The 25,875-nt window shown below is 53.3% G+C and overlaps 1 protein-coding gene across 2 annotated transcripts; it reads left to right on the top strand.

Moving 5' to 3' along the window:
- The first annotated feature begins 9 nt into the window (after positions 1 to 9).
- Positions 10 to 25,875, top strand: BCAP31 (B cell receptor associated protein 31). Of its 2 annotated transcripts, none has more exons than XM_019755134.2 (8): positions 10 to 165; positions 1,270 to 1,402; positions 2,882 to 2,982; positions 7,869 to 8,016; positions 22,271 to 22,406; positions 23,354 to 23,471; positions 24,246 to 24,346; positions 25,472 to 25,875. In XM_019755134.2, exons 2-8 carry the CDS (start codon positions 1,311 to 1,313, stop codon positions 25,508 to 25,510), a joined length of 735 nt encoding a protein of 244 aa, XP_019610693.1. In that variant the 5' UTR covers positions 10 to 165; positions 1,270 to 1,310; the 3' UTR covers positions 25,511 to 25,875. The 2 variants fall into 2 exon arrangements, with proteins under 2 accessions (XP_019610693.1, XP_019610692.1); XM_019755133.2 differs by having other exon boundaries at positions 57 to 187.

The raw sequence follows: 25,875 nt of genomic DNA, 5'->3' as shown, positions 1-25,875 counted from the left end.
AAGCGGCCGTGGGCGGAACCTTCGGGTCTTCTCTCCGGTTGGGGAAGGGGCAAGGCCTTGCGAGCGCTTCCGGTTTCCGGCTGCGGGGGAAGGGGTGGGGCCAAGGCCCGAGTAGGAGAGTTTGGCGGCAGCGGCTAGGCGTGCGAGGTGTCTGTGGGAAGCTCGGTGAGCCGGGCCGCGCGCCTGGGTGGGTTCCGGGGTCGCCGATGTCTCCCAGCCCCTCTACGACGGAAAGCGGCGGGCAGCCCCGGAGGCCCGGGGGCGCAGGGCTGAAGGCCGAGCCGGGAGTGCGGAGGCAGGGGCGGGTTGGGGAAAGTCGGAGTGGCGGCGGGTGGAGCTGGGCTTTGGTGGTGTCAGGGGCGGCCGCGGGGGGCGGTGGCGAAGCCCCTCCGGAGGAGTCGCCGGGATGGGACTTGGGGAGGGCGTGCCAGGCCAGGGCCATGTCGGGGGGTCGCGCGCGGCGGTTCCTGAGCCAGGTGGGCACTGTGGCTGACCAGGGCTGCCAGGAGGAGCTCCTCTGGCTTCTGAGGACAGCTTCTTCTAGAACTTTCTCTAGATGAGTCCGTGAGGTGCTTAGTGGAGACCTGCATTTGCTCTTGGCCCCGATTCCCGCCCTCTAGGAGTCGCTCTTCTGGGCTTTTTGAGGTACTTCTAGTCCTCCAGCCCCATCGGAGGCAGACGCGGCGGCAGTCGGAAGGCCTGTTAGCCTCCGCTCTAGCCCCAGAGGGAGCTGCTGCGTTTTTTCAGCCCCGTTGGAAAGGGCTGGGAGGGAAGGGCCTCCTGTTTTCCCCAGGTGGGGGGGGGGCGCCTCGGCTTTCGGAGAAAGTGCGTTGTTGAAATATTGCCGCCTCTGGGCTGCCTAGGAGCTGGGAACCTCTGCCGCAGAGCTCCCGGTGGCTAGGGAGGGGGAGCGGGCCTGATGGGTGTTGAGAATTTCCTCTGTCTCTGTAATCTTCCCTTCTGTCTGTGTCATCTTCTTTATTAAAAAACGCGTTCTCACTTAAACAGGCATAAGGAGTGTCTTGGGGAAAGAGGAATTGTCCAGAAAAGGTGGCCCTGGAGTGTTAACACACTTACTAGGGGGTAGCAAAGTCACTCCGCCCTTTCAAGTGGCAGTTGGTCGGCCATTTGAGCACTATTGTCAAGTCTCCCTGCTGAATCAAGCGCCTTTTCAGCCAGTGCTTTAAAGACTCTGGAGTCGAATGCTGGGGTACAGGGTAGCATGGCGTTCCAGCTCTCATGATTCCTGTTCCTTCTGTGCCCTGTCAGGAAACAAGCTCCCATCTCCCAGTTGGAAACCTAGCAACAGGATGAGTCTGCAGTGGACTGCAGTTGCCACCTTCCTCTATGCAGAGGTCTTTGCTGTGCTGCTTCTCTGCATTCCCTTCATTTCACCCAAAAGGTATGGATGGCCTGTGGAGGAAGGAGGCAAGCAAGTAAGAGCCCTGTAGCTTATGTGTGCAAAGTTGGTGGACCCTGGAAATGGGGCCAGACAGAAACAGGTAGAACCTGTCGGGGTGGGGGTGGCAGGGGTTGTGTTTACCACTGCCAACCTTCCACACCATTCTGCTTTGTCACATCTTGCCGAGTTCCTTTACTGTGTACCCTGTCTCCCGGTCTTGAGAATGCCCCAAAGGGGAGAAGACCTAGCTCTGATTACGGTTCTGGGAATGATGCCCTCCTGCCTTCCCTTGGGTCCCTGAGGTTCAGGGGATGGCAGTGTGGGATCCGGAAGACGTGCACCATGGAGATAGGTTGTTGCTGATTTAGTGACTTCTGTCCTCCTAGCTAGTCGCGCTGGCATTGTGTAGTAGCCTCATGAGCATTACTCAGCCCACGAAGGGTGAAGCAATAGTCCCTTTCGGTGAACAGAGGGCCTGTTAAAAGTTAATTGGAAATTAATTTTTAATTACATATAATATATATGAACACATTGTTCTGACTTAAAATAGAATGTTACCAATAAGGCTGAGTCTCCACAGCTACTTTTTAAAACCGTTTTTAGTGAAAAATACAGACACCTGCTGTGATGCAATCGGCAGTATCCTAAGGACTGCCTAAGGACTATTCTCACCAAAAGCCAGAGCTGAATCTTCACAGCTCATACAGCTCAGAGGAAATGGCAGAGACAGAGGCCCCTTTGGAGCTGCAATCTGGGAAGCTTTGTAGGGCAAACAACTTATTGTCGGCAAAAAGTAAATTGGGAAAGGAAATAAAAGAGGGTGTGGGAAGGGGGAACTTATAGAATGAGAGATATAAGATACTTCTCAACTCATTGCAGAATCAGAAGCTTGTTGGTATGGATTCAAATAAAGCAGTTATTAAAAAATGCAACAATTAGACTCTGGGATTCTGACTGATAATGAGGGATTTTTACTGATTTTCTGGAGGTTTGGTGATGGCATTGTGATTACATTAACCATTTCCGAAGGTTCTCTGATAGAGGTACATTCTGAAGTATTTGTGGAGGGAAGAGGAGGGAGGTTGGATCTGCTTCATGATAACCCAGGGTGGTAGGAGTCTAGGTGAATCAAGATTGGTCACGTAGAAAAACAGCTTAAAAAAATAATGTATATGTGGCAAGCATTTTGAGTACCACATAGCGGAATGTCATGGAAAGGAAGTTTCCCATTTCCTTCCTCAGAGACTACCAGTGTTTAAGGCGGGTTTTCTATCAATTTCTGCACATGGGCAAGCATCTTTCTTAAAACACTCTTGAGTGACTATCATACATTGGAAAATTGCAAGCCGCTGAGGCTGAGCCCGGATGGGATATTCGGCCCCTGGGGAAGATGGCAAAACGGGGTGTCTGTTCTCAAGGCCCAGATCCCAAGTATGTGTTCTTTCTCTTCAGCCCCTGTCCTTTTTGTTTTCTTCACAGATGGCAGAAGATTTTCAAATCCCGCCTGGTGCAGTTGGTGGTGACCTATGGCAACACCTTCTTTGTGGTTCTCATTGTCATTCTTGTGCTGCTGGTCATTGGTGAGTGAGCTGTGGCTGAGGGCAGCCACCTGGCCTAGACCCTTTGCCATGTTCCACACGTAGTGCACAGCTTTGGCTTTTCAGACACAGGCCACGTGAGTGCCCCTGTCTTCGTCTTGGAGAAGAGGCTCTCTTCATCCGTGAGGCGGGTCCTGCTGGCAGGCTCACTTTGACCAGCAGTCTTCATGGACCCTACGACGACCACCTCATGTCTCTGGGGCTGCTCCTTGGGTCGTTGCAGCACTGAAACCAAGGGAAGCTAACTGGCCCATGCTGACCTTGGTCTAAGTAGTACTTCTCTCAAGTCACTTAGCCGCATCAGTCTCCCCCTCGATGCCTGAAATAGGCTCCAAATAGGGGACTGAGTGACCAAATAGACAGGGAGCCTAGCTGGGAAGGAAGCTGCCGTGTCCTGTAGTATAGAGGGGACCAAGAGGTCTGTCTGGCAGCGTATCTAGGGAGCAGATCCCAGACCTCTCTGGATCTGGGTCAAACTTGAGGTCTTTTCAGGTCCTTCTAGCTCTGAAGTTCTATAAAGCCCTCATTGAGGCGTGTCCCAGCAGGGGCTTGAAAGATAAACTGGTCCCATGGCACGCTCAGGGATGGGGCCTGGGGCCAGGTGGCGCAGAGATGGAAGGCAAACATTTTGCGATGTGGTGGTGGCGTGATTGTTCAGAGACCAGAGGTATCAGTGCAGCTTTCGGCTGGCTGTTAAATGTGAGTTTTGCTGTGGTTACTGATCAAAACGTCCCCTGTTTGGACTCCCAAGTATTGACTTGGCCCTGCTACAGACAGCGGTCCTGTCTCTAAGGTGTGATGGTTGCTTACGCCCCAAGTACTTGTCTCCCCGATCCCCAGCAGGGGGTGGGAGGCCAGGGGGCCAGAGTTTAGGGAAACTTGCGCACCCACTAGCTTCAGCGTTAGGCATTTCTCCTTCCTAATGTTTTGGGCCTGACGAGATATGTTCAGGCATGACTGCTTCAGACCACGTGCTGCCTACCCATTCCCAGCCATATAGGGTTGGGTGCCAGCTGCCTGCATACCTTGCTATTGAAATACTTGGCAAGTCCCGGAGAGGTAGCTCTTTTCAATCAGGGTGGAGGGAAGTGAAGGGAGCAACCTCTGACCCTGCCAGGGGTAGGGAATATGCACATCATCCCCGGAGCGGGAAAAGCCAGGCTTTTCATGTGCTTTTGCTTTTGGATGTGGGGTGGGGTGAGAATTGGGGCAGGGAAGGACTGTGCCAGGCTGTTCCGTCAGGGTCTCGCTCCTCTGCAAACCAGACTCCACAAGCTCTCCATTTCCTAGCACAGCTGAGTGGGCCAGGGAGTCCTTTGCAGAACCCAATGGTTAGCAAAGGCGCCATTCTTTTTTGGAGTCAGGGAAGTGTTCGAAAGGTCTAGAGAGACATCTGAGTGTGATGACAGGCTGCTTCCTACCCTAACGGTAAGAAGCGTAATCTAGAGAGGTCTGCAGTGGTTTCTACAAATATGTTTGCTAGTAGCAAATACTAGGGAAAGGTGATGGGCATACCAGCTAGAGCTGCAGTCCTGGCTGGCCCCTGGTCTTCACTGGGAGGGGCCTACGGCAGATCTGACTGGGGAGTGGGTGATGAGGGTCTAGGGTCAACCGCCCTGGGCCAGAGGCCTGAGATAGGGAGGGCAGCCCCCCGCTGCATGCCTTGGGCCAGTGTGGTGTAACACCCTCATCCCCAGTCTGCGCTTTGTCATCGGCCAAGGTGTCCTTAAGGTGGTGGGGTTCCTGGATACAGACAACTGTAGACAAACATGCTTTTCTTATTGCAAAAAGAACATTTTTAAAAATTCAGAAATTGAATCCAGAAAGGTAAAGTCTCCCATCATCCCATGTCTCACAGGTACTCCTCATTAATGCTTCATTGTACGTTTCCATAGGCATTTTCTATGCTGATGTCTTTATTCATTTACTACACACTGTTTAAGATTATGCATTTTTCCACTTCCTGTGTCTTAGACATCTTTTTACAGCAGTCTCATTCTTTTTAAAGACTGTAATATAGTCGTCCCTTGGGATCCATGGGGGATTGGTTCCAGGACTCCTGTGAAGACCAAAATCCGTCAATGCTGACTCAGTCCCTTATGTAAAATGGTATGGTATTTGCATATAACCTATGCGTCACCTTCCGTGTACATTAAATCATCTCTAGATTACTTACCATATATAATACGAGTAATGCCATGTAAATAGTTGTTATACTGTATTGTTTAGAGCATAATGACTCTAAGGAAAAAGGCAGTACATGTTCAGTACAGATACAGCCATAGTAGGCCTAACTACATAATACCCGGCAGCAGTGGAACATCTGTTTTCCAAATATTTTTGATCCTCATTTGGTAGAATCCACAAACGCAGAACCCACGGATGAGGAAGGCCGACTTTGTAGGCTCACCTCAGAGAGTGTGGGTTTGGTTCCAGACCGCTGCAATAAAGTGGATGTGGCAGTAAAGCGAGTCACACAATTGTTTTTGGTTTCCCAGTACATATAAGTTATGCTTATACTACACTAGTCTGTTGAGCGTGCAGTAGCACTATGTCTATAAAAATAATGTACGTACTTTAAAAATAATTTACTGCTAAAAAGTGCTACCATCACCTGAGCCTTTTTGCTGGTGGAGGGTCTTGCCTCAGTGTTGTGAACTCACTATCTGTGAAGTGCAGTGAAGTGCAATGAAACGAAGTATGCCTGTATTCTCGCCTATGGTTATACTGTAATTCCTTCTTTGTAGGCATCCTAATAGTATTGCACATTTATGCAAGTGCTTCTGTAGGGTAAATGCAGAGAGGTGGAATTGATGAGTCCAAGGGCATGAACATTTTAAATTCTGTCTTAGTTTGGGCTGTTGTGACAAAAATACCATAGGCTGGGTGGCTTAAACAACAGACATTTATTTCTCACGGTTCTGGAGGCTGGAAGTGTAGGATCAAGGTGCCAGCAGAATCGTGTCGGTGAGGGCCCTCTTCCCAGTTCGTAGATAACTGCCTTCTTGCTGCGTCCTCACATGGCAGAAGGGGGTGAGAGAGCTCTGTGGGGGTCCCTGTGATAAGGGCACTAATCCATTCATGAGTGCCTTGCATCATGACTTCATCCCCTCCCAAAGGCCCCATCTCCTAATACCACCCCCTTGGGGGTTAGGATTCCACACAGGAACATGCAGTCCGTAGCAAATGGGTGAGTTGCCCATTTTACACGCCTGCTAGTAGTGTTGGCGAGCGCTCACTTCATGATACAAATTTAACACTGAGGCACTGGTAAGGAGAGGCAGACTTTTGTAACATAAGATCAGCTTAACAAACAAACAGTTGCAAACCAGGAGTTAAGAACCAAACAATACCCATATAGTGACACCTTGCTCCTCTTCTGTGGGAGTCTGTCAATGGCTTTCGTTAGGAAGGTCTTCATGAACCCACTTAAAAAGAGGTCTCGGAGGTGGGCAGAACGCAGTCAGTATGGGATGGTTCCATTTCTACTTTACACACGTGTAGGTGTAAACTAGAGTACTGTACGTCTAACAGCGGATCTCAGGAGCAGAGGCTGTTAACCATTCAACAGTTATTTGCATGCCCTTGTGTGTCCAGAACTGTGCTAGGCCCTGGAAATAGAGTAGGCAAGATTTCTGTCCTCCTGGAGTTTGTAATCTAATTTGGGGGAGATGGACAATAAACCTGTAATTAGGGTAATTTCAGATACGGGTGTGTATTACCAGGAAAATGACATAGGGTAATGTGACTGAAAGTGACAGCTTGAGATGAGATGGCCGCAAATTCTGTACCCTGCTAGAGGTGATTCTCTTTTGGGATTCTTTTTCCACATTTCTGGAATGTTTGAACTTTATTTATTTATTTATTTATTAAAATATTTTTTTAAAGATTTTATTGGGGAAGGGGAACAGGACTTTGTTGGGGAACAGTGTGTACTTCCAGGCCTTTTTTCAAGTCAAGTTGTTGTCTTTTCAGTCTTAGTTGTGGAGGGCGCAGCTCAGCTCCAGGTCCAGTTGCTGTTTTCTAGTTGTAGGGGGCGCAGCCCACCATCCCTTGCGGGAGTTGAAAGGGCAACCTTGTGTTTGAGAGGACGCGCTCCAACCAACCTGAGCCATTCTGGAGCTCAGCAGCAGCTCAGCTCAAGGTGCCATGTTCAATTTTAGTTGCAGGGTCCGCTGCCCACCATCCCTTGCGGGACTGCAGGAGTTGAACTGGCAACCTTGTGGTTGAGAGCCCACTGGCCCATGTGGGAATCGAACCTACAGCCTTTGGTGTTAGGAGCACGGAGCTCTAACCGCCTGAGCCACCGGGCGGGCTGGCCCATGTTTGAACTTTTGATGAGCACAAATTCCTTTTGTGATGCGAATAAAACAGTTTAAATAACAAAACCCGTTAAAAGCTTAGAAATGAAAACCTTTTAATCTTTAGCAGGCATCCTCTGGTTCTCACCTCCTAGGCAGCTCACACCTCCTTAGCAGGCATTTCCATAAACAGGACTGGCTTATCAGCAGGGTGGCTGACAGCAGGCCCGACTTGAGATAAACAGAAACAGACATTGGGGGGACCTGGGAAAAGGGAGCTGCTCCTGGCCAGCAGTGCCTCAGACTTGGTTAGCATCTTGACACAGAGGAAGCTTGTGGCCTGGGTAGAATGGGGCCAGTGAGGGATGTGAGCAAAGCTGCAGGAGAGAAAGGGTCTGAGGGCAGAGCTCTGACAGGCATCCCCCCAGGTGTGTGTAGGGGGGGAAGTAATGGGAGATGGTTTGAGGTAAGCAAGGCCACCCCAACTCACACCGCCTGTCTCAGCTGCACAGCCGGACTCATCTGAGCAGCAGCTAAACTCTGTGTCTCTTCTCTGCTCCACCACAGACGCTGTACGTGAGATCCGGAAGTATGATGACGTGACAGAGAAGGTGAACCTCCAGAACAACCCTGGGGCCATGGAACACTTCCACATGAAGCTTTTCCGTGCCCAGAGGAATCTCTACATTGCCGGCTTTTCCTTGCTGCTGTCCTTGTGAGTGGGGTGGGGTGAGGGGAGCCCTGGGCTAGGCTGTGACTTAGGGCCTTGAACTAGAGGCCTGTCTGTGTTAGGGAACCACACAGTTTCCCCAGAGGCCCCCACTTTTCCTCTTGACCTCCAGAGGCAGCGTGGAGAGCGGGAAAGGACTGACCAGAAGGTCAAAAGACCTGATTTCTGGTTCTGTCATAACTTGCCACATGCTCTTTTAGGGCAAATGCATTAGCAATTCATTTTATGTACCTAGTGTGAAGTAAAGGATGAGACGTTTCCCTCCTCTGGGAGAGGCCCTTTGGAGTCCAGCTTAAAATGGACCAGTGAAAGGGGCTTTTGGTGTATGGGGTCCTGCTCTGAGAAGAGTGGGTGGAAATGGCACGAGCGGGCTGAGATCAACCCTGTCCCCAGGACCTTCCCAGAAGTTAGACCTGTCACAGGAGCATATTGTGCTCCATGGCAGTTTGAGTATTTCTGGGTTGGCTTTTTTGTTTGTATATAGTTTTGTGTTTGGTAAGACTGAATGCCTTGATCAGGGCCCGGGAGTGGCTTGTTGGGCAAGACTAGACTGATAGAAAGCGCCTGTTTGAGCTCGGGGCAGGTTTATTGCCCCTTGCTTACAGGGGTTCGAATTGGGGGCCTGGCTGTTCTCAAGCATGCTGACTGGCAGGGGGCAGACGTCGTGCTCAGACCGCGTGCTTCCGGAGCATTGGGAAGAGGTTCGCCGTGAGGTTGCTCAGAAGCACGGTGACAATGTGGATCCTTCGGCTAGGCTCTCCCACCGCCCGTCACCTGGGCGTCCTTCTCCTCTAGGCATCAGAATGACTACCTGTCTGGGCTTCAGGTTTTCAGGAGAAAAGTCTGTTGCCTCAGTGAGCCTGCCCTCTCTGGCTCAAAGTTGGAAAGTGGTGGGGGTAGCGCTGGAACAGGCAGGTAGCTCTTCATGGTGAGCTGTCTGATCAGAGTCAGAAAGTAAGAAGGCTGGGAGGAGTCAGACACAGACCCTAGATTTTTAGGCTTTCAGGAAGCTCTGTAAAAGATGGTCTCGTGGGCTGAGGCCGAAAGGGAGGCAGGTCCAGAGGACCAGGTGTCAAAAACACCTGCACGGGAGCTGAGGGGAGGGGGGACACAATGACGCCACGTGTCCGAGGGACCACAGAGGTGCTCAGGGCTCCTCAGCCAGTTCAGATCTCATCTGAAAGATAGAAAGGACAGGAAGAAAAGTAAGGACTAAGGACTGCCCCAGAAGAACACAGAGCTTCAGAATAGTATTGGGAAAGGGAAAGCTGTCAGTGAGCCCTGGGCTGGGAAACATGGTAGGACCTGGGGAGAAGATAGTCCCCTTGGTGTTTCTGTATCCAGTAAAGAATGGCAGGCAGAAGTCAAGGGTAAGGTAAGCATTGGGATGAGAGGATTGAAATCCCAGGAGAGCGAGGGTACATTGGCGTGTCCAGCTTCTCTAAATGACTTAGCTTCCGCTTGGACTTGATGACATTATGTCCACAGGCTCTTGGGCTTGTTTGTAGATGGAATTGCTATCCTTGAGGAATTTATTACAGGGCCAGCCAGATTCTGGAAGACTGCAGACAGGCAAGCATCCCAGTTTTCAAAGGAGAGAGAGGGTAGATGAGACAGTAACTAGAATGGGAGAGTCTGACTGTTCTCAAGCCATGGTCTAGAAAGAAAATATTGTGTGCTTTCAGAGAAAAGAGGCATCGTTGACGACGACTGTGAATTCCTAGGGAGCCACTTATCTCAGTCTTCCCCTGCCTTCTGTCGAGCTAGTGTATGTGGATTTTCAGTAGAATGATTGCCAGGCTCCTATTAAATTCTTAGGGACCAGATGCTGAAGTGTGGGCCAGGTAGGCACTGGCGTAATTGTCATTGGGTGGGGTCCTAACTCCCAGGAGTGAATGCCCTGTGGATCAGCTCCATCCAAACAGACACCTCAGGGCTTGGTCTCCACCTCCCGACCCACTCAGTGTTCTCTGCTGAGGATGGTTGTCATGGTGAGCAGATGCAGGAAGAGATGGAAGCTAAGAGGAAGTCAACAGCAGGTAGGTTAGCTACCGCTCAGAATCCTTGGCTGTCTAGACGGGTTGACCAGTGAGGCCGACTCAGATGCTCTTGTAATTCTGCTCTGTTCTCTATCGTATTACCGTGTTTCCCCGAAAATAAGCGCTAGCTGGACCGTGAGCTGTACTGCGTCTTTTGGAGCAAAAACTAATACAAGGCCTGCTATTATGTTACATTTATTATGTTATGTTATGTTATATTATATTATATTATATGAGACCCAATTTTATATAAGACCTGGTATTCTATATATTATATTATTTATTATATAAAACCTGGTCTTATAGTAAATAAGACCAGGTCTTATATTAATTTTTGCTCCAAAAGCCACATTAGCGCTCATGGTCCAGCTCGGTCTTATTTTCGGGGAAACACGGTAGCTGCCTCCCTCACTTTGCTGTGGCCTCTCCATTAGACAAGCACGTAAGGCTTTGTCAAATTCCATTTTAAACCTGTCGGACACTGTAACTTCTTGGGCCTGGTTGTTCTAGCAACCACACGTCACAGTGAAAAGGTGCCTCGCTGTGTGTGCCACACCCTCTGGTGTCCCTGTCCAATAGCTGATCAAAACAGGACGTATATAGTCCTCCATAGTCTAGGGGTCAGGTCCTACGTGATGGCTGTGGCCCTGGAGCTTCTGTCTTTGCACAACATTAGCCATAGAAATGTTCTTGTCCAAACCTGGTGTCCACACAGCCCATATGCGGCTTGTAGGAAACACTTTAAAAACAAAACTGTCATCTTTGTTATTCTGAGTACAAAAGTTATACCTGTTCATTGTAAAATAGAGCCCCCCAAACTTCAAATAATATAGAAATGTCAGGTGAGAGTGAGCACCCTGGAGTCCTATCCCCAGAGACAGCTACAGGTAATAATTGGGTTGTTTCTGAACTTTTAAAAAATAGTCTTTTCCATCATGTGTAAGTTTTCTCTTACAAGTGCCATGGATTTTTTTTTCCTCTGCTTTGGCTTACCTTTTTTACCCAACAGTTTATCCTGGCGATTTTTCCAAATGACTCACACAGACCCCTCTTATTCTTCTTAACGGTCGTGTAGCGTTCTGTCATGTGAGGGGACTGTCGTGTTTTTAATCATTTCCCTGCTGACAGATGTGTGAGCTGGTTTGAAATGTTTTTACTACTAAAAAACCACTCTCCCCCCTTGGTGTTTTCTGGTCTGTTGTCTCGTACATTACGTTTCTTTTCTCTTTCTTTCTATTTTCCTTAAGTTTTTTATTTTTATTTGTTTTATTATTTTATTTTAAATTTATTTTATTTTTCAATTGAAGTTGACATGTAATACTACATTAGTTTTAGGTGCACAACATAGTGAGTAGACTTATGTGTATAACCTAAGAGGTTACCTAAGAGGTGATCACCCCGGTAAATCTGGCACCTTGTTGCTCTAAGTGTGGCCTGTCGCCCAGCAGCCTTGGCAGGACCTGGGGGCTTGTCGGAAATGCACACCCGCAGGCCCACTCCTGGCCAGCTGACTCCATGCGCATTAGCGCTTGGCTGGCGCTGCTCTGGCACATCTCCCCATGTGCACTGCCCCAGAGGGCACTGGCGGACAGCAGTTCTGGCGGCATGCCAGGGGCCCACTACCTGGGGTAGGGTTCATCTAGGCCTAGACACGGTCTGCAGTATTTAACCCCGGGGAGTATGCTCGCTCTCCTCACATACCTGGCTGGTTCTCTCAGAAACCATGCTGTGTACCCGGAAGTTTTTAAAGTCCTTTCTAGGATGCCTTTTCTCATCTGTCAGCACACACTGTCTGCCCTGCGTGGCGGGCTAATCTCTTCATCAGCTTATGTGCCCCTCTGCACCTTTGTACGTGTTCTTTTACGAGCCACTGACTCTTGTTAGCTGCCTGCAAGCCTGTGTGAAAGAACGAGAAAGAGATGTGTCTCTCCTCTTTTGCTTTAGTGGATCAAATTAGATTGTATCATGGGAATTGTTTTTGGGGCCCCACTCATGGTCTTAGCTTAATAAACATTTGAGTGTTATTCTACATGAGACAGTGCTGGTTGTTGCCACAGAAAGAAGAAAGCAGAGTAGTTGAGGGGAGACGAGCACACGAATAGCCCTCACTGCACTGTATTGCAGCACCCGGCATCACATCACTAGTGCGCGGCTCCACACATGCTAGGTGCCTGCGCTTAGGAAGGCTGGCATCGTAGGGTGAAGGGCACGGAATCAGAAAGCAGGAGACTGGAGTCCCCAGGCCAGCGCTGCTGCTTCAGCAGCTGTGTATCTTTGCATAAGCATCTCCCCTCTGTCACCCTAAGTATCCTCATCTATTCAAAGAAGGGCTCATCTTAAAGACTGGACGGCTGTGTGGCCTCACCTTTGTGTGAGGGAGCTGTTTATGTGGATCCTTTGGGTGCTGGCCCTGCTCGAAGCCAGTAAGGACTTTCATAACCCTTCATAATTCTGAGGGCCATTACAAATGGAGAAGGGCAGCCCAAAAGAGACGGAGCAGCCTGAGTTGCCCAGCGTCTAAGTGGTCAAGCCCGAGCTCGTGCCTAGTTCCGAGCCCCTGTTGGCATCCCATCTTGTTTGCATTGGTGTGAGCTGTTAGATCATGGGTTTCCAGCCTGCCTCTCACAGTAGGCCCGGTGGTGGGCTAACTGCTTATTCCCTGAGTAGTCACTGCCTGACTTTGGTAGGAAGCTGCCTGTGCGGTCTGGAAGCTGAGCTCTCCCTGCTGTGTCCTCCTTACTAGTCTTAGTTTTGTGAGTCTGATCACGTTAACCTCTTGTCCCTTTTTAAAATTTTTTTTTTTTTAAAGATTTTATTGGGGAAGGGGAACAGGACTTTATTGGGGAACAGTGTGTACTTCCAGGCCTTTTTTCCAAGTCAAGTTGTTGTCCTTTCAATCTTAGTTATGGAGGGTGCCGTTCAGCTTCAAGTTGTTGTCCTTTCAGTCTTAGTTGTGGAGGGCGCAGCTCAGCTCCAGGTCCAGTTGCCGTTTTCTAGTTGCAGGGGGCACAGCCCACCATCCCTTGCGGGAGTCGAACCGGCAACCTTGTGGTTGAGAGGACGCACTCCAACCAACTGAGCCATCTGGGAGCTCAGTGGCAGCTCAGCTCGAGGTGCCATGTTCAATCTTAGTTGCAGGGGTCGCTGCCCACCATCCCTTGTAGGACTCGAGGAATTGAACTGGCAACCTTGTGGTTGAGAGCCCACTGGCCCATGTGGGAATCGAACCGGCAGCCTTCGGAGTTAGGAGCACGGAGCTCTAACCGTGTGAACCACCGGGCCGGCCCCTTCTTGTCCCTTTTCTACAGCTGAAGGTTATTAACTCACCTGGTAGCACACAGTCATTGGAGGAAGATGAGGCTTCCATAAGTAAACAAATGAAATGCTTCAACATAAGTAAACAAATGAAATGAAACAAATGAAAAACAAATGAAATTACTTATGGTACTCTGAAATGCTTCAGTAACCACTGGTGACATACGCCTTTGCTGTATATCTTTCTAGACTTTTCTATGCCTAACAGCAGATACCACTTGTTAAGCATTCTCTGTGCTAGGCACATATTAATCCTTACGATAGCTCTGCGAAGAAGAAACTGAGGTTCTGAGTTCAGAAGCCTCTCCCAACTTCCCAGAGCTGGTCTTCAGCAGAGCTGAGAACTCACACTTCGGATAATGGGACCGTAGCATCTAGCTACTTTCCCTACAGAATCCACATGCTTCTTATAAACAGGGTCGAGCTGTAACTGCCACGTGGGAACTTACATTTTCCACTGACCTTACCATGAGCATTGCTCTGGGACAACCCGTCTGTCTGTCCAGCATTCTTAACGTGTCTAACCAGTTCCCCACTGGCAAACACCACGCCCCCCTCCTCCATTTTCCTGATACCAGAAACAGTGGGAAAGTCCTGTGAACTGTCATTTTGTGCCTGCTTCAGCTCGGCCAGGCTCTGTGGGCCTCGTGATCCTGTTCCAAGGGCCCATTTCCCTCTTCTCTGTTTGCACACATCTCACTGGCAGGCACTGACGCCGTGCCTGAACCTCGTGGGTGGTGGCTGAGTTTGAGGAAGTGGGGTTGAGCAAGGTAGATGGGGCCAGGGGTGGCGGAAGACGGGCTGGCGGGTTCTGAAGGCGTTCATACCTGACCTCTGCGGGGTAGAGGTGTGTTTCTCCGGGGGCGCTGCTCCACGGTCAGAGTTGTATGTTCCTGTTGGGTGACAGTGCATGGGATGGAGTGGAGCCCAAGTTGGGGGTCGCAGAAGTGAGAGACGCTGGCAGCTGATCCAGGCTGTGGTAGCATGGGGTGCAAGTGGGGTCAGGTTTGACAAAGGGGAGGAGCTAGCAGGGATGCGAACCTATGGGCTGAGGTGGTCGTGATTCTGCTGTAGGCATCTGCAGAGTGTCAGCGCTGCGAGAACTCAGAGGACTGGCTGCACACATGCACGTACGCACTCACACACGCATGCACACACAGGAGGGAAGGGAGCCAAGAGGCCCACAGGAAGGAACAAGGAAATCGGGGTCGAGGAGGGGAGGCTCAGCAGGACGGCATGCTGTCTTGGCCCAGAAGCCTGGCAGCGCGCTGCCCCTCCTTCTGTCTCATCCCATGTGATCCCCTGCTCCTGTGGGTTTTTCTAATTGGGGCAAAATACATGCGACGTCACATTGATCATCTGGACCACTTCTGAGCATACAGGTCAATAGTGTTGAGTCTGTGCATACCTCGGACCGCCAGCCTCCAGGGCTGACCTTGCAAAACTGAAATTGTCCCTGTTCCACAGCCTCGGTGGCTCCTCCTGAGTGCTGTTTCCTGTGTCCTGGGAACCAGTGGCACGGCGGGTCTTCCTGCTGCCAGCCTTGCTTCCCCAGCTAAGTGACCTTTCTGTCATGTCAAACCCATCCCACCACCCCTTGCTTCCAGTGCCTTCAGAGCACCTTTGGCGGAAAGGTCTGGCCCCAGATCCTCAGGGCTGTGACTGCTCTCTGGGTCGGGTCTGGATCTATTACTGAGTAGTCACTGGCTAGCCGTGTGACCTCAGGTAAGTCACTTATGCTTTCTGAACCTTTTCTCTTGCCTGTAGGGCAGGGATGGGGATACCTCTTCGAGGGGGCTTAGTGTGAGGATTGAGGTGACAGGTCATGGTCGCAGCATCGTGCCTAGCACTTGGGGAGTGGTTGATAAGCGGGAGCTGTTACCAGTATCACCCTGAGGAGTTACAGCGTTTTGTGGGATTTTTCCCACTTGTGTGCTATGCTGTGTTGGCCTGAGTATGGAGTGGCTTTTAGGGGCCTCATGTTCCATGCTGGGCATGAGGTGGTGGCAGAGGAGAGTGGGACAGAGAGGAAAGGTACTGCAGCAACAACAGAGGGTTGGGGGGAAGGGCTTCCCCAGACAGAGGCTGAACAAGAGTTGGAGGCAGCAAGGTGAGCTGTCCTCGGGGTCCTGGGCATCCAGATGGATGATGCCAGGGAGTTCTCACCCCAGGATGGGCTGTTCGCTGATCAGTGTAGAAAATGCAAACAACTGAGAGACAGGATAGAAAAATGGTGCCCCATGAATGGCACCCAGCTTCAGCAGCGAATGTCTCCTGGAAGTCTCATTTTATCTACCCTCCCCTACTGTCCCTTGCAGGGTTTTGCTTTTGTTTTTTACAGTTGATTTGTTTCAGTTGGTGTCTAGGTAAGATATCTAAGGGGTTTTGAAACCTGGTGCCTGGCCCTCCCCAAAGCCAGTGACTTTGGGGGGGACCACTGCTGGAGAAGGCCTTCAGTCCCACTCGATCTGTCTGTCAGCTGCCATCATTTTTTAAGAATACAAATAGAATAGCACTTCAGATCTAGGCACTGCTAAGAGCCTTTCTATAAGTCCATTGATTTCTAGTCCCCACCACGCCAGGCTCACCCCATCTGCAGTAGTGTGCCCGTGTCCTATGGGTGCTGGGCCTAGAAGGGGCACTGATGACAGGTCTCCAATAAAGTGGCCCAGTTTCCTCTGAAGAATCCAAGACGGACCACCTGACACGCATCAGAATGTGCGTTGGCTTCTTTGAAACTACAGATTGTCTGCTCAGCTACTTGATGTGAGCCGAAAAATTATCTTCCTCACACTCAGAAAACAAACAGTGCATGACCTCCTTGGAGACTTGGTGCCAAGCAAACAGGGCTGCTTCCTGAGTCCAAGGTCATCGGAAGCGTGCCATTCCAGGAAAGCCCCTTTCTCTCAGTGCCCCAAAATGCCAGCCTGTGAGGCCTAAAGGCAGAAGCTGAGGGAGTGGAGAGCGGGATTTGGGATGGGAAGGAACCAAAGGGCTCCTCCATCCACCCTGGCCCAGACGGCAAGGTGGAAATGCCCTTCGCTGCGAGGAGTGTCGCTGGTGTAGCTGAGGAGCTGGATGTTTCATTTCATGTAGTGTTTTAATTTATTTGAACCGGAAAGGTCACATGTGGCTGGTGACCTCCATATTGGACAGCATAGCTGAAGCCACCTCTTGTCCTTCACTTTGTTCACCTCCTCCAGACTCTGAGCGTGACAGGTCACCTGCTGGAGGCACTGTCGTGTTTCCTTTGGACTCTAGGACCACGCGGGCACATCCAGGGGTAACAGCTCCCTCCCTTCCACTGTCTTCAGGGTAACTTCTCCAGTAACTAGATGGAATAGCTTTGCCTAGGTTGTCTGACCTCCTTCAGTTGCTCTCTGTCCCCCAGTTTGCACAGAATCCTTCGGCTGGTTTCAAGAAGGCGCATGACAGAAACCGCAGAAACACAGCTTGCTCCTGTCCACTGTCTCTCTTCAGCTCAAGAGGGTGGAGGACAGGCAGAGGCTAGGAGGACTGGCCACGTGCCCCTGCCCCCTCCCTCTCCAGCTGGCTTCACTGTCAGAGTGGCCGGTCGCTACCTGGGTTGTCAGTTGAAGTTGCCACAAGGGCATTTCTCCCTCCCCATTTTCTATAATCTGTGTGCTCCAGGGCTAAGAGGAAAGCCTCGCCATACTGGGGTAGTGGGGTAGCGCTACAGGAAGATTGTCCCTGGGTCTTTTTTAAAAAATTTTTCTCCCCCTTCTTCCACCTCCCCCGCCCCCATTCTGGTTCAAGCCGTTGTTTCTCAGTCTATTGTGTAGGACACAGCTCCCTGGCCCATGCTGGTGTTATAAGCCTTGCACTCCCCTGGCTGAGGCAGTCGGTTGCCGGTCGGTTGTCAGTCACTCACGGCAGCTGTCGCCAGCTGCCGGCTGCTCATGATGGCCGCTCCTGGCAGCACCCGGTAGCCCAGCCCGTGGCAGCTCACAGCAGCCCATGCCGACCTCTGACCTCCAGCTGCTCACAGCAGCCCAGCTCCAGGGAGAGCCGTTGTTCACAATCTTAGCTGTAGAGGGTGCAGCTCATTGGCCCACGTGGGAATCAAATCGGTGTCCTCGGCGTTAGGAGCACAGTGGCGTTAGGAGCAAGGCGTTCCAACCACCTGAGCCACCGGGCCGGCCCTCCCTGGATGTTTTTGAGTGAACTTTTCTTTCTCCGCTTTGCTGCCTCTTTATTTTCACGACTCTGGGCTCTTCAGAGAGTGTTTCCTGGGGCGGCTTCTGCCCTGTTATTACTTTATGCCTGAAGCCCTTCTTGGGGCATCACCTGGCTTTTGGTTCCTTGCCAGGGCAGCTCCTGTTTTCCTGGACAGCTGGGGCAGGTTCACCCAGAATCCACCCGCCCTGCGGAGCCCTGCCTGGGGCAGGGCCGTAGTCATCCTGGAGAGTCAACAGGTGGCACTGTGACATCAGCTTCCGACTTGGACAGTGGCAGCGGGATGAAGGGGAGCTGTTTGCCTTGCATGTCCTGTGGTGGGGTCCTGAGGGTTGAGTGACCCAACTCACCTGAGGGCATGGCACCCAGGAGATGCCTGGTAAATACTAAGTGGGCAGGATCAGCAACAGGAATGGGGGTCCACCAGAACCATAGAATATTCCGGTCGGTACTTGGGAGCAGGGCCTTCCCCCTTGCTCCTGCCCACTTCATGTTGAGCCCACAAGAGGGAGACAGGATTGGTGCAAAGCACATAGGAAGCACGTCTCCCCCACTTGATATGGTTGGCCCTGTTTCTCTAGTGTCCATTAAGAGATTCGCTTTCTCTAGCCTTCTCGTGTTTGTTCAACCTTGTTATAAAAGCACGAGAGCCCCACTCAGTGTCCAAAAACATCTTACGGAGAAAGGCAAGTTGAATTCAGGTATTTGGGGATGACGTTTGTCTGCCAAGGATACATCTGGATTCTCTCAAGGCTCATGTGCTGGCGTCTCCTTCTGTCACAGGGCCTAGACCCCGGGGCCCTCTGTCAGCCCCGTACCTTGGGGAAATCCCTCTGGCTCATGAGTTCTGACCTGTTGTCTGGAAACATATCGCTAAGAGCAGTTACGTACATAGCCGTACTTGGGCGGTAGATAGAGAATGATGGACGCCAACTGGCAAGAGAGGGGGAAGCAGTACCTCACGCTTTCCTCCAGGCTGAAATCTCCTGGGCTGTTGAGACTCGGGAAGTCTGAAGCTCAGCGCCTTCCAGTGTGGGCCGGGTGGAGACTCAGCACTGAGGGGACACTCAGAAGGGCACATGGATATATCTGGGAGGAGCTGGGGGTAGAGGGTCACAGGGGTAGTGTTGGAGCTGGACCGTGATGGGTAAGTTGAGGGCAGACACGAGCAGAGGGCCTATTGTGTGAGGGGCAGTGAGATATTCTAGAAGGGCGGCTCCTCGGCAGGCCTAGTTGGCCTGCTAGGGAGCACTGCTTTTGGCTTAGCCTGGGGCCCTGCGGCCTCGGGCCAGGGCACTGGGCTCTGTCCCCGGCTGTAGTGAAGCGTTTCCCTGAGAGCCTTCTCAGCTACCGCAGCAGTCATAAGTCTGGCTTCCCATCCACATGGGTCTGACGTGGTGCCTTCCTGCTGCTGTTTCCTGTCACCCTATTGCTCAACTGGCGAGCTCGGTGTCTGCCTGGGTTCCCTTCTGTGTGGCTGGGTCAGGGGAGAGCCAGGGCTCCAGACCGCATGCAGCCCTGGCCCGAGGTGCAGTCTCATACATGGGAGGGGGAGGTTTTCTTTCCAAGACCGTGGAGGATCTAGAGCTCAAAGGTGCAATCCCTGGCCTGAAGGTGTTGCTGTCTGGGCAGCCAGCAAAGGAACAGATGATGCAGACAGATGAGGAGGAGAACAAGTGAGAACAGTGCTGCCAGATGAGCGACACGAGAGGTTTTTGGTGGGGCAGGTGGTGATTGAGCTGGGTCCTGAGTCATCAGCAAGAGTTAGCAAATAGAAGGGGAGGGACCATTTCAGACCGGAGGGCTGAGTGCAGTGGCATGGAGACAAGGCAAGTACGAACCTGGCGTGTTCCAAGAAGAGCCAGTGGTTTGGTGTTACTAGAGCAGAGGGCCAGGTGCCAGCCGAAGGCCCAGGGAAGGTGTTGGAGGGATCGAAGCAGAGGGGTGACGATCAATTTTTCCTGGAGAAAGATTACTCTGGCTTTCTGCAGGGCATGGATTGCAAAGCTGTAGGTCATAGGGAGGGAGGAGACCCGTTAGCAGCTGTCAGAATCACCCCGGAAAGAAGTGGTGAGGGCCCTCCCTGTTGGCGGGTCACTCTGTCTGGAGGTGATGGGATAGGAGTAGGCGATGGCTGGGGCTAAGGTGATAGATACGCAGGCCCAAGAGCTCAGGGCACAGGGCAATCGCCCTCACGCACAGGCTGAGTTGGGCGTGTCTGGGGGACACCAAGGAACCGCCGTCTAGTCAGCAGTGGGTGTCAGGGTCTGGGCTGAGGTAAATGGTCAGGGAGAAGACTGGTGGGTGGCCGGGGCTGCTTGAATCAAGGGCAGCGGCGGGGGGGGCGGAAACTTGTCAGCTGCCCCAAGTGCTGCAGAGCGAGCGCCCCCAGGACTTCAGGGCATTCCTTGGATTGGGCGCTTATGGCATCGGTGGGCCTGCTGGCAGCTTGACCAGCTATATCCTCGGCTGGCATAGGTTGAGGAATGTAGGGAGGAGGAAAGGAGGGGCTGGGGTTGGTAGGAAGGACAGTGGTGAGGGGTGAGGTTCCTGGAGGGAAGAGTTACCCAGAATCTTCCTGGGCTGGATTGCAGGAACAGGTCTAACAGGAAGGGAGAAGACGTGGATGGCATAAAAGATGTGGGGGCTGGGGGGTGCCTGCTCTGCACTGAGGGGGAGACCCTGATTAAGGCTGTGAGCTAAGGTGGGGGTCTGGTAGTCCCCGGCTTCAAGAGGGCCCTCGACCTCTCTTGTGCTGGGTTCTCTGTTTGCCTGGGCCCGTGTTGGCACCCCTGGTGCCCTATAGCTGGGGATGGGCTGGGAAGGCACAGAGACGAGATGGGCCCCTGCTGTGTTGCTGCTGTCCTCGCTGCCACCCCTACCCTGGGCCCAGCCTCCCTAGAGTGACAGCCGTGGTCACCCTCAGCGCTGCTGGAGTCCTGCCCGAGTCAGCTGCCTATCCAGCTTGTTGGGGGGAGGGGAGGGGAAGTGTCACCCTTGGATTTGCCTCTATGTGTTTGCCTGCTGGGTCCGCCAGGTGGCACACGTGCCTTCCCCCGTCCCCTACTCCAGCTGGGGATCGGCCTGAGCGCTCTGCTGGGAGGTTGGGGCTTGTCAGACTTGCCTTTCTTTCTGGGCCCCTCCAGTGACTTCTGCTGCCGCTGAGTCAGGCGCATTGCTGCTTTCTGGCTTCTGGGGTGCTCAGGCGCTCCCTTCATGTTCGGGGCTCCAGCCCAGTGGGGGGCAGGCTGGTGGGCAGTCAAGGGCTGAGACAGGGAAACCTGAGCCCTGGGCCACGAGGTCCCGGCCGCTAATTTTAGAGAGCACATGTCACTGGAAACTCTCCCATCGTGCCAGGAACCAGTGGCTTGGCTCTCCCTATACTGCCAGGGGCCCCTGGAACCTGTCCCCAAACCAGGAAGCATGGTGGGCATCTCACGGTTCCTGGAGTCTGCTCCCTAAGTGCTTGTTCCTGACGGGGGTTCAGCCAGGGCCCAGGCTTCTTGGGCACATACATCCAGGTCCCGACCTGGAAATTGCCAGGTTCTGGACCCTCAGGCCTGGGTGTCCTGTCAACAGAAGCTTGCCTTGTTTGCTTTCTTGTCCGCTTGGGCCAGCTGAGCAGTATGTGTCCATGAAAACCCCACGAAGGCTTTCTGGTAGGGCCGGAGTGCATGGCCTGGCCTGGGAGTGGGCCTGAACCAAGCAGTGTCTTGCCCTCTTCCCCAGGGTCTCTGCACACCTGAGCTACAGCTGGCCTGGGCCCCTGTCCCAGGTATGTGGGGAAAGTCATCCCATCTGTCTCCATCCCTCAGTGTTGACCGTTTGAGCTGTGCCTTTCTCAAGGGTGGCTTCCAGGAAATGGAGCAGCTTGTGCCCCTAGCGGCAGCCTGTTTGCCTCTCGTGGCTGCTCTTGCCCTGATTCTTCATTTCTGGCCCCCGTGCCCCAGAGGACCTCAGTGTGGCAATGTTATCCAACAGATGAGTTCTGGCAGCGGCCTGCAGAGTGCGTTTGGGAAGGGAGTGGGGAGAGAAGAGTCATGTCCATCTCTCGGCGTGGGAGCCCTGGAAATTCAGAATGTGTGGTGGTTCCTAGCTTGGGCCTTGGTTGGGCAGACAGGAATTGGGCATTCCACCTGTGTCCATTTCTGGCTCTTGACTTTGACCAGTTGCTTCAGCCTGTTGAGCCTGTTTCTCCTGTGTGGAAAGGGGATGGTGATCGCCCCTACCTCACAGGGTGGGTGTGAGGATTTGGATGGCTTGTTGGAAGTGCCCTCAGGCACTAGCTGCTCTTGTTTACCAGGGTGAGCCTGGCCTCGCAGTGAGGAAGATGGCGCTGCTGTGGCTTCCCTGGCACGTCCAGGTCCTGACCTGGAAAGTGCCGGGTTCCAGGCCCTCGGGCTGTAGCTCGCCTGGCCTGGGCATCCAGTCAGGCTGCTACTTCCTGTGCCTGCTGTTCAAGGCAGTGTTCATCATTGTGGTGCAGAGCACAGCTCCTGGTCTACCTTTCCTCTCATGTTGCCAGAGCCAGGCCGGTGGCGTCTTGCTTGGCTGCCCTGGCAATCCAAGAGGGCAGGTCTAGGCTGGAGGCAGGCGTGGGGCGGGAGCAACCAAGGCAAGTTCATGCCAGCAATTTTCCCTTCTTTTTTCTTTGCTAACTTCTCCCTTCTTTTTGTAAACAATCACAGCCTGCTTAGACGCCTGGTGACTCTCATATCCCAGCAGGCCACGCTGCTGGCCTCCAATGAAGCCTTTAAAAAGCAGGCAGAGAGTGCTAGCGAGGCGGCCAAGAAGTACATGGAAGAGAATGACCTGCTGAAGAAGGTGAGTTCTGCCTGCCTGACCCCACCATGTGACATTCTTTATGGGCCACAGTGGCCACTGTGAGCCTATCAGTGACACTGCGCTTGTTGGAAAAGCCCAGGAGTTGTGAGGAGGGGTAAAGGGGCAGTTGTCGGTGGTGGCGTGTGCGGGAGGGGTCTAGGGGACTGGGAGGGAGAGAGAGTGCCCTTGCTGCTCCCTCACCTCTCCCTGCTGTGCAGGCCGGACTCTTCCCTCATAAAACTCACTCCTCCGTGAGCCGAGCCCTGCCCTATGACCTGTGGGCAAGTTAGCAGGGAAGAACATTGCTGTCAGCTGGGGATGAGGCAGGGACAGGGTGTGGCCAGTCCTAGAAGGCCTGTGACAAGAGGTGAGGTGTGAGCCAAGCTGGGAAGGAGGCGGATGGACTTGGATTCTGAGGCAGGATAGAGCTGGACGGGCAGAGGCAAGTTCAGGGATCCTTGGCCAGAGTGAACTGTGGAGCCTGGGGAGAGGAAGAAGGGGCATCGGTCACTTGGGCGTGACTGGCAGCAATCCTAGATGAAAGCAAATTGCGTCATTGGATGGCCTGGTAAACTCAGAGGAGCTGCTAAGAAAGGAGGCAGGGCTGGGGGCCAGGGTGGCAGGGCATGTGGTCTGTGAGCTGTAGCAGGTGGCCCTGCTGGCCCTGGTCTTTGCCTGGTGGCTAGGAGGAAGCAGTGGCCCAGTTCTATGCTGACATTTCCGAAGGGGCAAGTGCCCAGGGCAGCTTCAGGAATCACAGCTCAGTGGAGAGGATGGTGTTGGAGTGTCTCCCTCCCTCCCTCCCCCCTCCCTCCCTCCCTCCCTCCCTCCCTCCCTCCCTCCCCCCTACCCCTCCCCCCTTTGCCCCTTCCCTCCCTCCCTCCCTCTCTCCCTCCCTCCCTCTCTCCCTCCCTCCCAAGTAACCAGGCCTTTGGCGCTCTTCCTAGGAAAGTTCTGTTGATGGAGTTGGGTTAAGCGCCAGGGAGGTGAAGTTGGAGTTAGCGAACAGTGACCTGCAGGCGGATGTGAAGAAGCTGAAGGATGAGCTGGCCGCCACCAAGCACAGTGAGCAGTGTCCTCAGGGTCCCCTGGCTCCCACAAGTCCGCAGCCTCCACTGGTGGCTGCCACTGCTCTGGTGCCGAAGTATTAATAACCCACTTGCACTCGGGCTAGCTGGGTGACAACAAATGGCACCCTGCTCATCCTGCTCATACACAGTTGGTGGGGCTCATTGGTTTATCAGCGCACATGGGGTCCCGCTAAGGAGAGCCCAGGGAGCCCCAGAGCCTGTAGACTAACTTGGGAGCCTCGCACCCGGTGCCAGGCATGGGGCACGGGCATCGTCACCAGGGGCCTTGTGGGTAGGGAGGGAAAGGACTCAGGAGGCTAAATCAGAGCTGGTTGCGATATTCCCAAAAACTCCACTGCGAGTTCCCGGGCGCTCCCTTCCTGAAGGTCTCTCCCAACATGTCTCTTGTTCTCAGCTTCCAGGCTGGGATTCTGCTCCCTGCCTCCTGCTCTCACTGCCGACATTTTCGGAATGCTTGTCCCATGCCCTCAAGACTCCCTGAAGTCACCCCTGGCAAGAGCTACTTGGGGCCTTTTCATTAAAGGGGCTGGGGGGTGTCCTCGGTATTTTTCTGCTTCCAGCTTTGTTGGCCAACTCCCTCATTTTAGGGGCTCTCAAGGCAGCGGGCAAAGGAGCTTCCTTGAGAGGAGTGGTCTAGACCTCACTGGGGACAGATTCAGGGGTACATCTGGTGTGTCCAGCCAGCTGGCTTTTCCCCCCAATCCCCATCTTTTCATTGTCCTTTCTTCATCACTTGACTCACTTGCAGAACTAGAGAAAGCTGAGAACGAGGTTGTGGCCATGCGGAAGCAGTCCGAGGGTCTGGCCAAGGAATACGACCGCCTGCTGGAGATGCACACGAAGCTGCAGGTGCGCGTGCCTCCGCCTGCTCCCCCTCTGTGCTGGGGGGGGGGGGCGCTGTCCTCCTGTGGCTGCAGGCCTTTGGAGAGGGGAGCTGCTCGCTGCTGCTCCCCCTTTCCTCCTCCGTCACTGCTGAGTCGGAGTCTAGAGAAGAACCTGCCAGCAGTGGCGGTCTGGGCCCAGCAGCTGGAGCCCTTTCTTGGGCGGGAGAGGTGTGGCCTGGCAGAGGGTGGCCGCTTACTAAGGGGGCCTTGGCAGTGGGGTTGGCCTCATGCCCAGCACCAGGGCTGTTGAGAGGAGCGCCTTCCCTTCTGTGGTCCCCGGTCCATGGTGTGGGGCCCCTGACTCCAGCCCACGTCCTCTGAAGGGGTGCCATCGAGAACCGGGCAAAGACATACAGGGGAAGCTCCAGCACTGGCTGCCGGCCTTCCCTCCATAGGGGCTGCAGGGGGACGTGGGGGCAAAAAGCTTGGAACACGCTTCCCCTCCGCCTGCCCCCAGCAGGTGCTAGTCTGCTGCCACCTACGTGCCCGGGCCTGGTCTGAGTCCTCAGACTGGCTGCTTCTGGAAGCTCACGTGGCCTGGAAATCAGGCATGAGGACCAGGTGTAAACACTCCTAAGTTCTATTAGGTTGGTGCAAAAGTAATTGTGGTTTAAGAGGTTAAAAATAATTGCAAAAACCACAGTTTTGCATTAACCTAATAATAGCTTGCCTTGGCACTTGGCAGCCCATGTTTGGGTACCAGAGTGGGCAGAGAGGGAGGAGCCAGCCCCCAGAGGGGGCTGATGCCCTTGGCATAGGGCAGGCTCCCTGGCAGGAACTAGAGGTGTGGAGAATGGGGAAGAGCCTCACCTGGGTCTTGGAAGGGCCTCGAAAGCCAAGGCTGCCAGGAGCATGAGGACGGGGCTAGGGTGGGGCCCAAGAGGAGGTGTTGGTGCAGGTTAGGCCTTTGTCAGAGCGAGGCTACTCCCACCCTTGCAGGCCTTTGGGTGCTGCTGAGGGGTTCCTTGTTTGCCTGGACAACTGTCCTTTGGGGAAAAGGCGCCTTCCTGGGCCTCTGGAGTGGAGGGGCTCGAGGGTGAAGGTGGGGAGTGCGCCAATCCAGTGCTTTGCGATTTTTGTCCCTTTTCAGGCAACAATAGATGGTCCCACGGACAAGAAGGAGGAGTGAGCGCTGTCCTCCCTGCCTGTGGCCGTGGCCTGGCTCACGCTCGCTGTTTCCTGAGAGTCAGGCCTCCCTTGGTACTTGCACTTCGCACTCCTCACACTGCTTACAGTTCCTTGTTCTCCCAGCACCCCACAGGGGACCGGGGTTTCCACCCGCTCAGGATGAGCTTGCTGCCGGCCTGGCCGTTCAGGAGCCAGGCGGGCACCTGAATTCCTCTCGGTGGGGCTTGCTTCCCACCGGGTTGAGCCTCTTTTTGTGTTGTGCATTGATATTTGGAGCTCCAAGGGCCCTTTCCTCTGGTCCTGCAGGAGGGTGGGTGAAGCAGGCAGAGTAGACTTTTCCTTGGGGGCAATAAACGTTAAGATGTA

This window comes from Rhinolophus sinicus, chromosome 18, assembly GCF_057876585.1.
Source record: "Rhinolophus sinicus isolate RSI-liver-muscle chromosome 18, RSI-T2T, whole genome shotgun sequence".
Classification (NCBI taxonomy): domain Eukaryota; kingdom Metazoa; phylum Chordata; class Mammalia; order Chiroptera; family Rhinolophidae; genus Rhinolophus; species Rhinolophus sinicus.
This window is presented reverse-complemented; position numbering and strand designations above follow the sequence as displayed.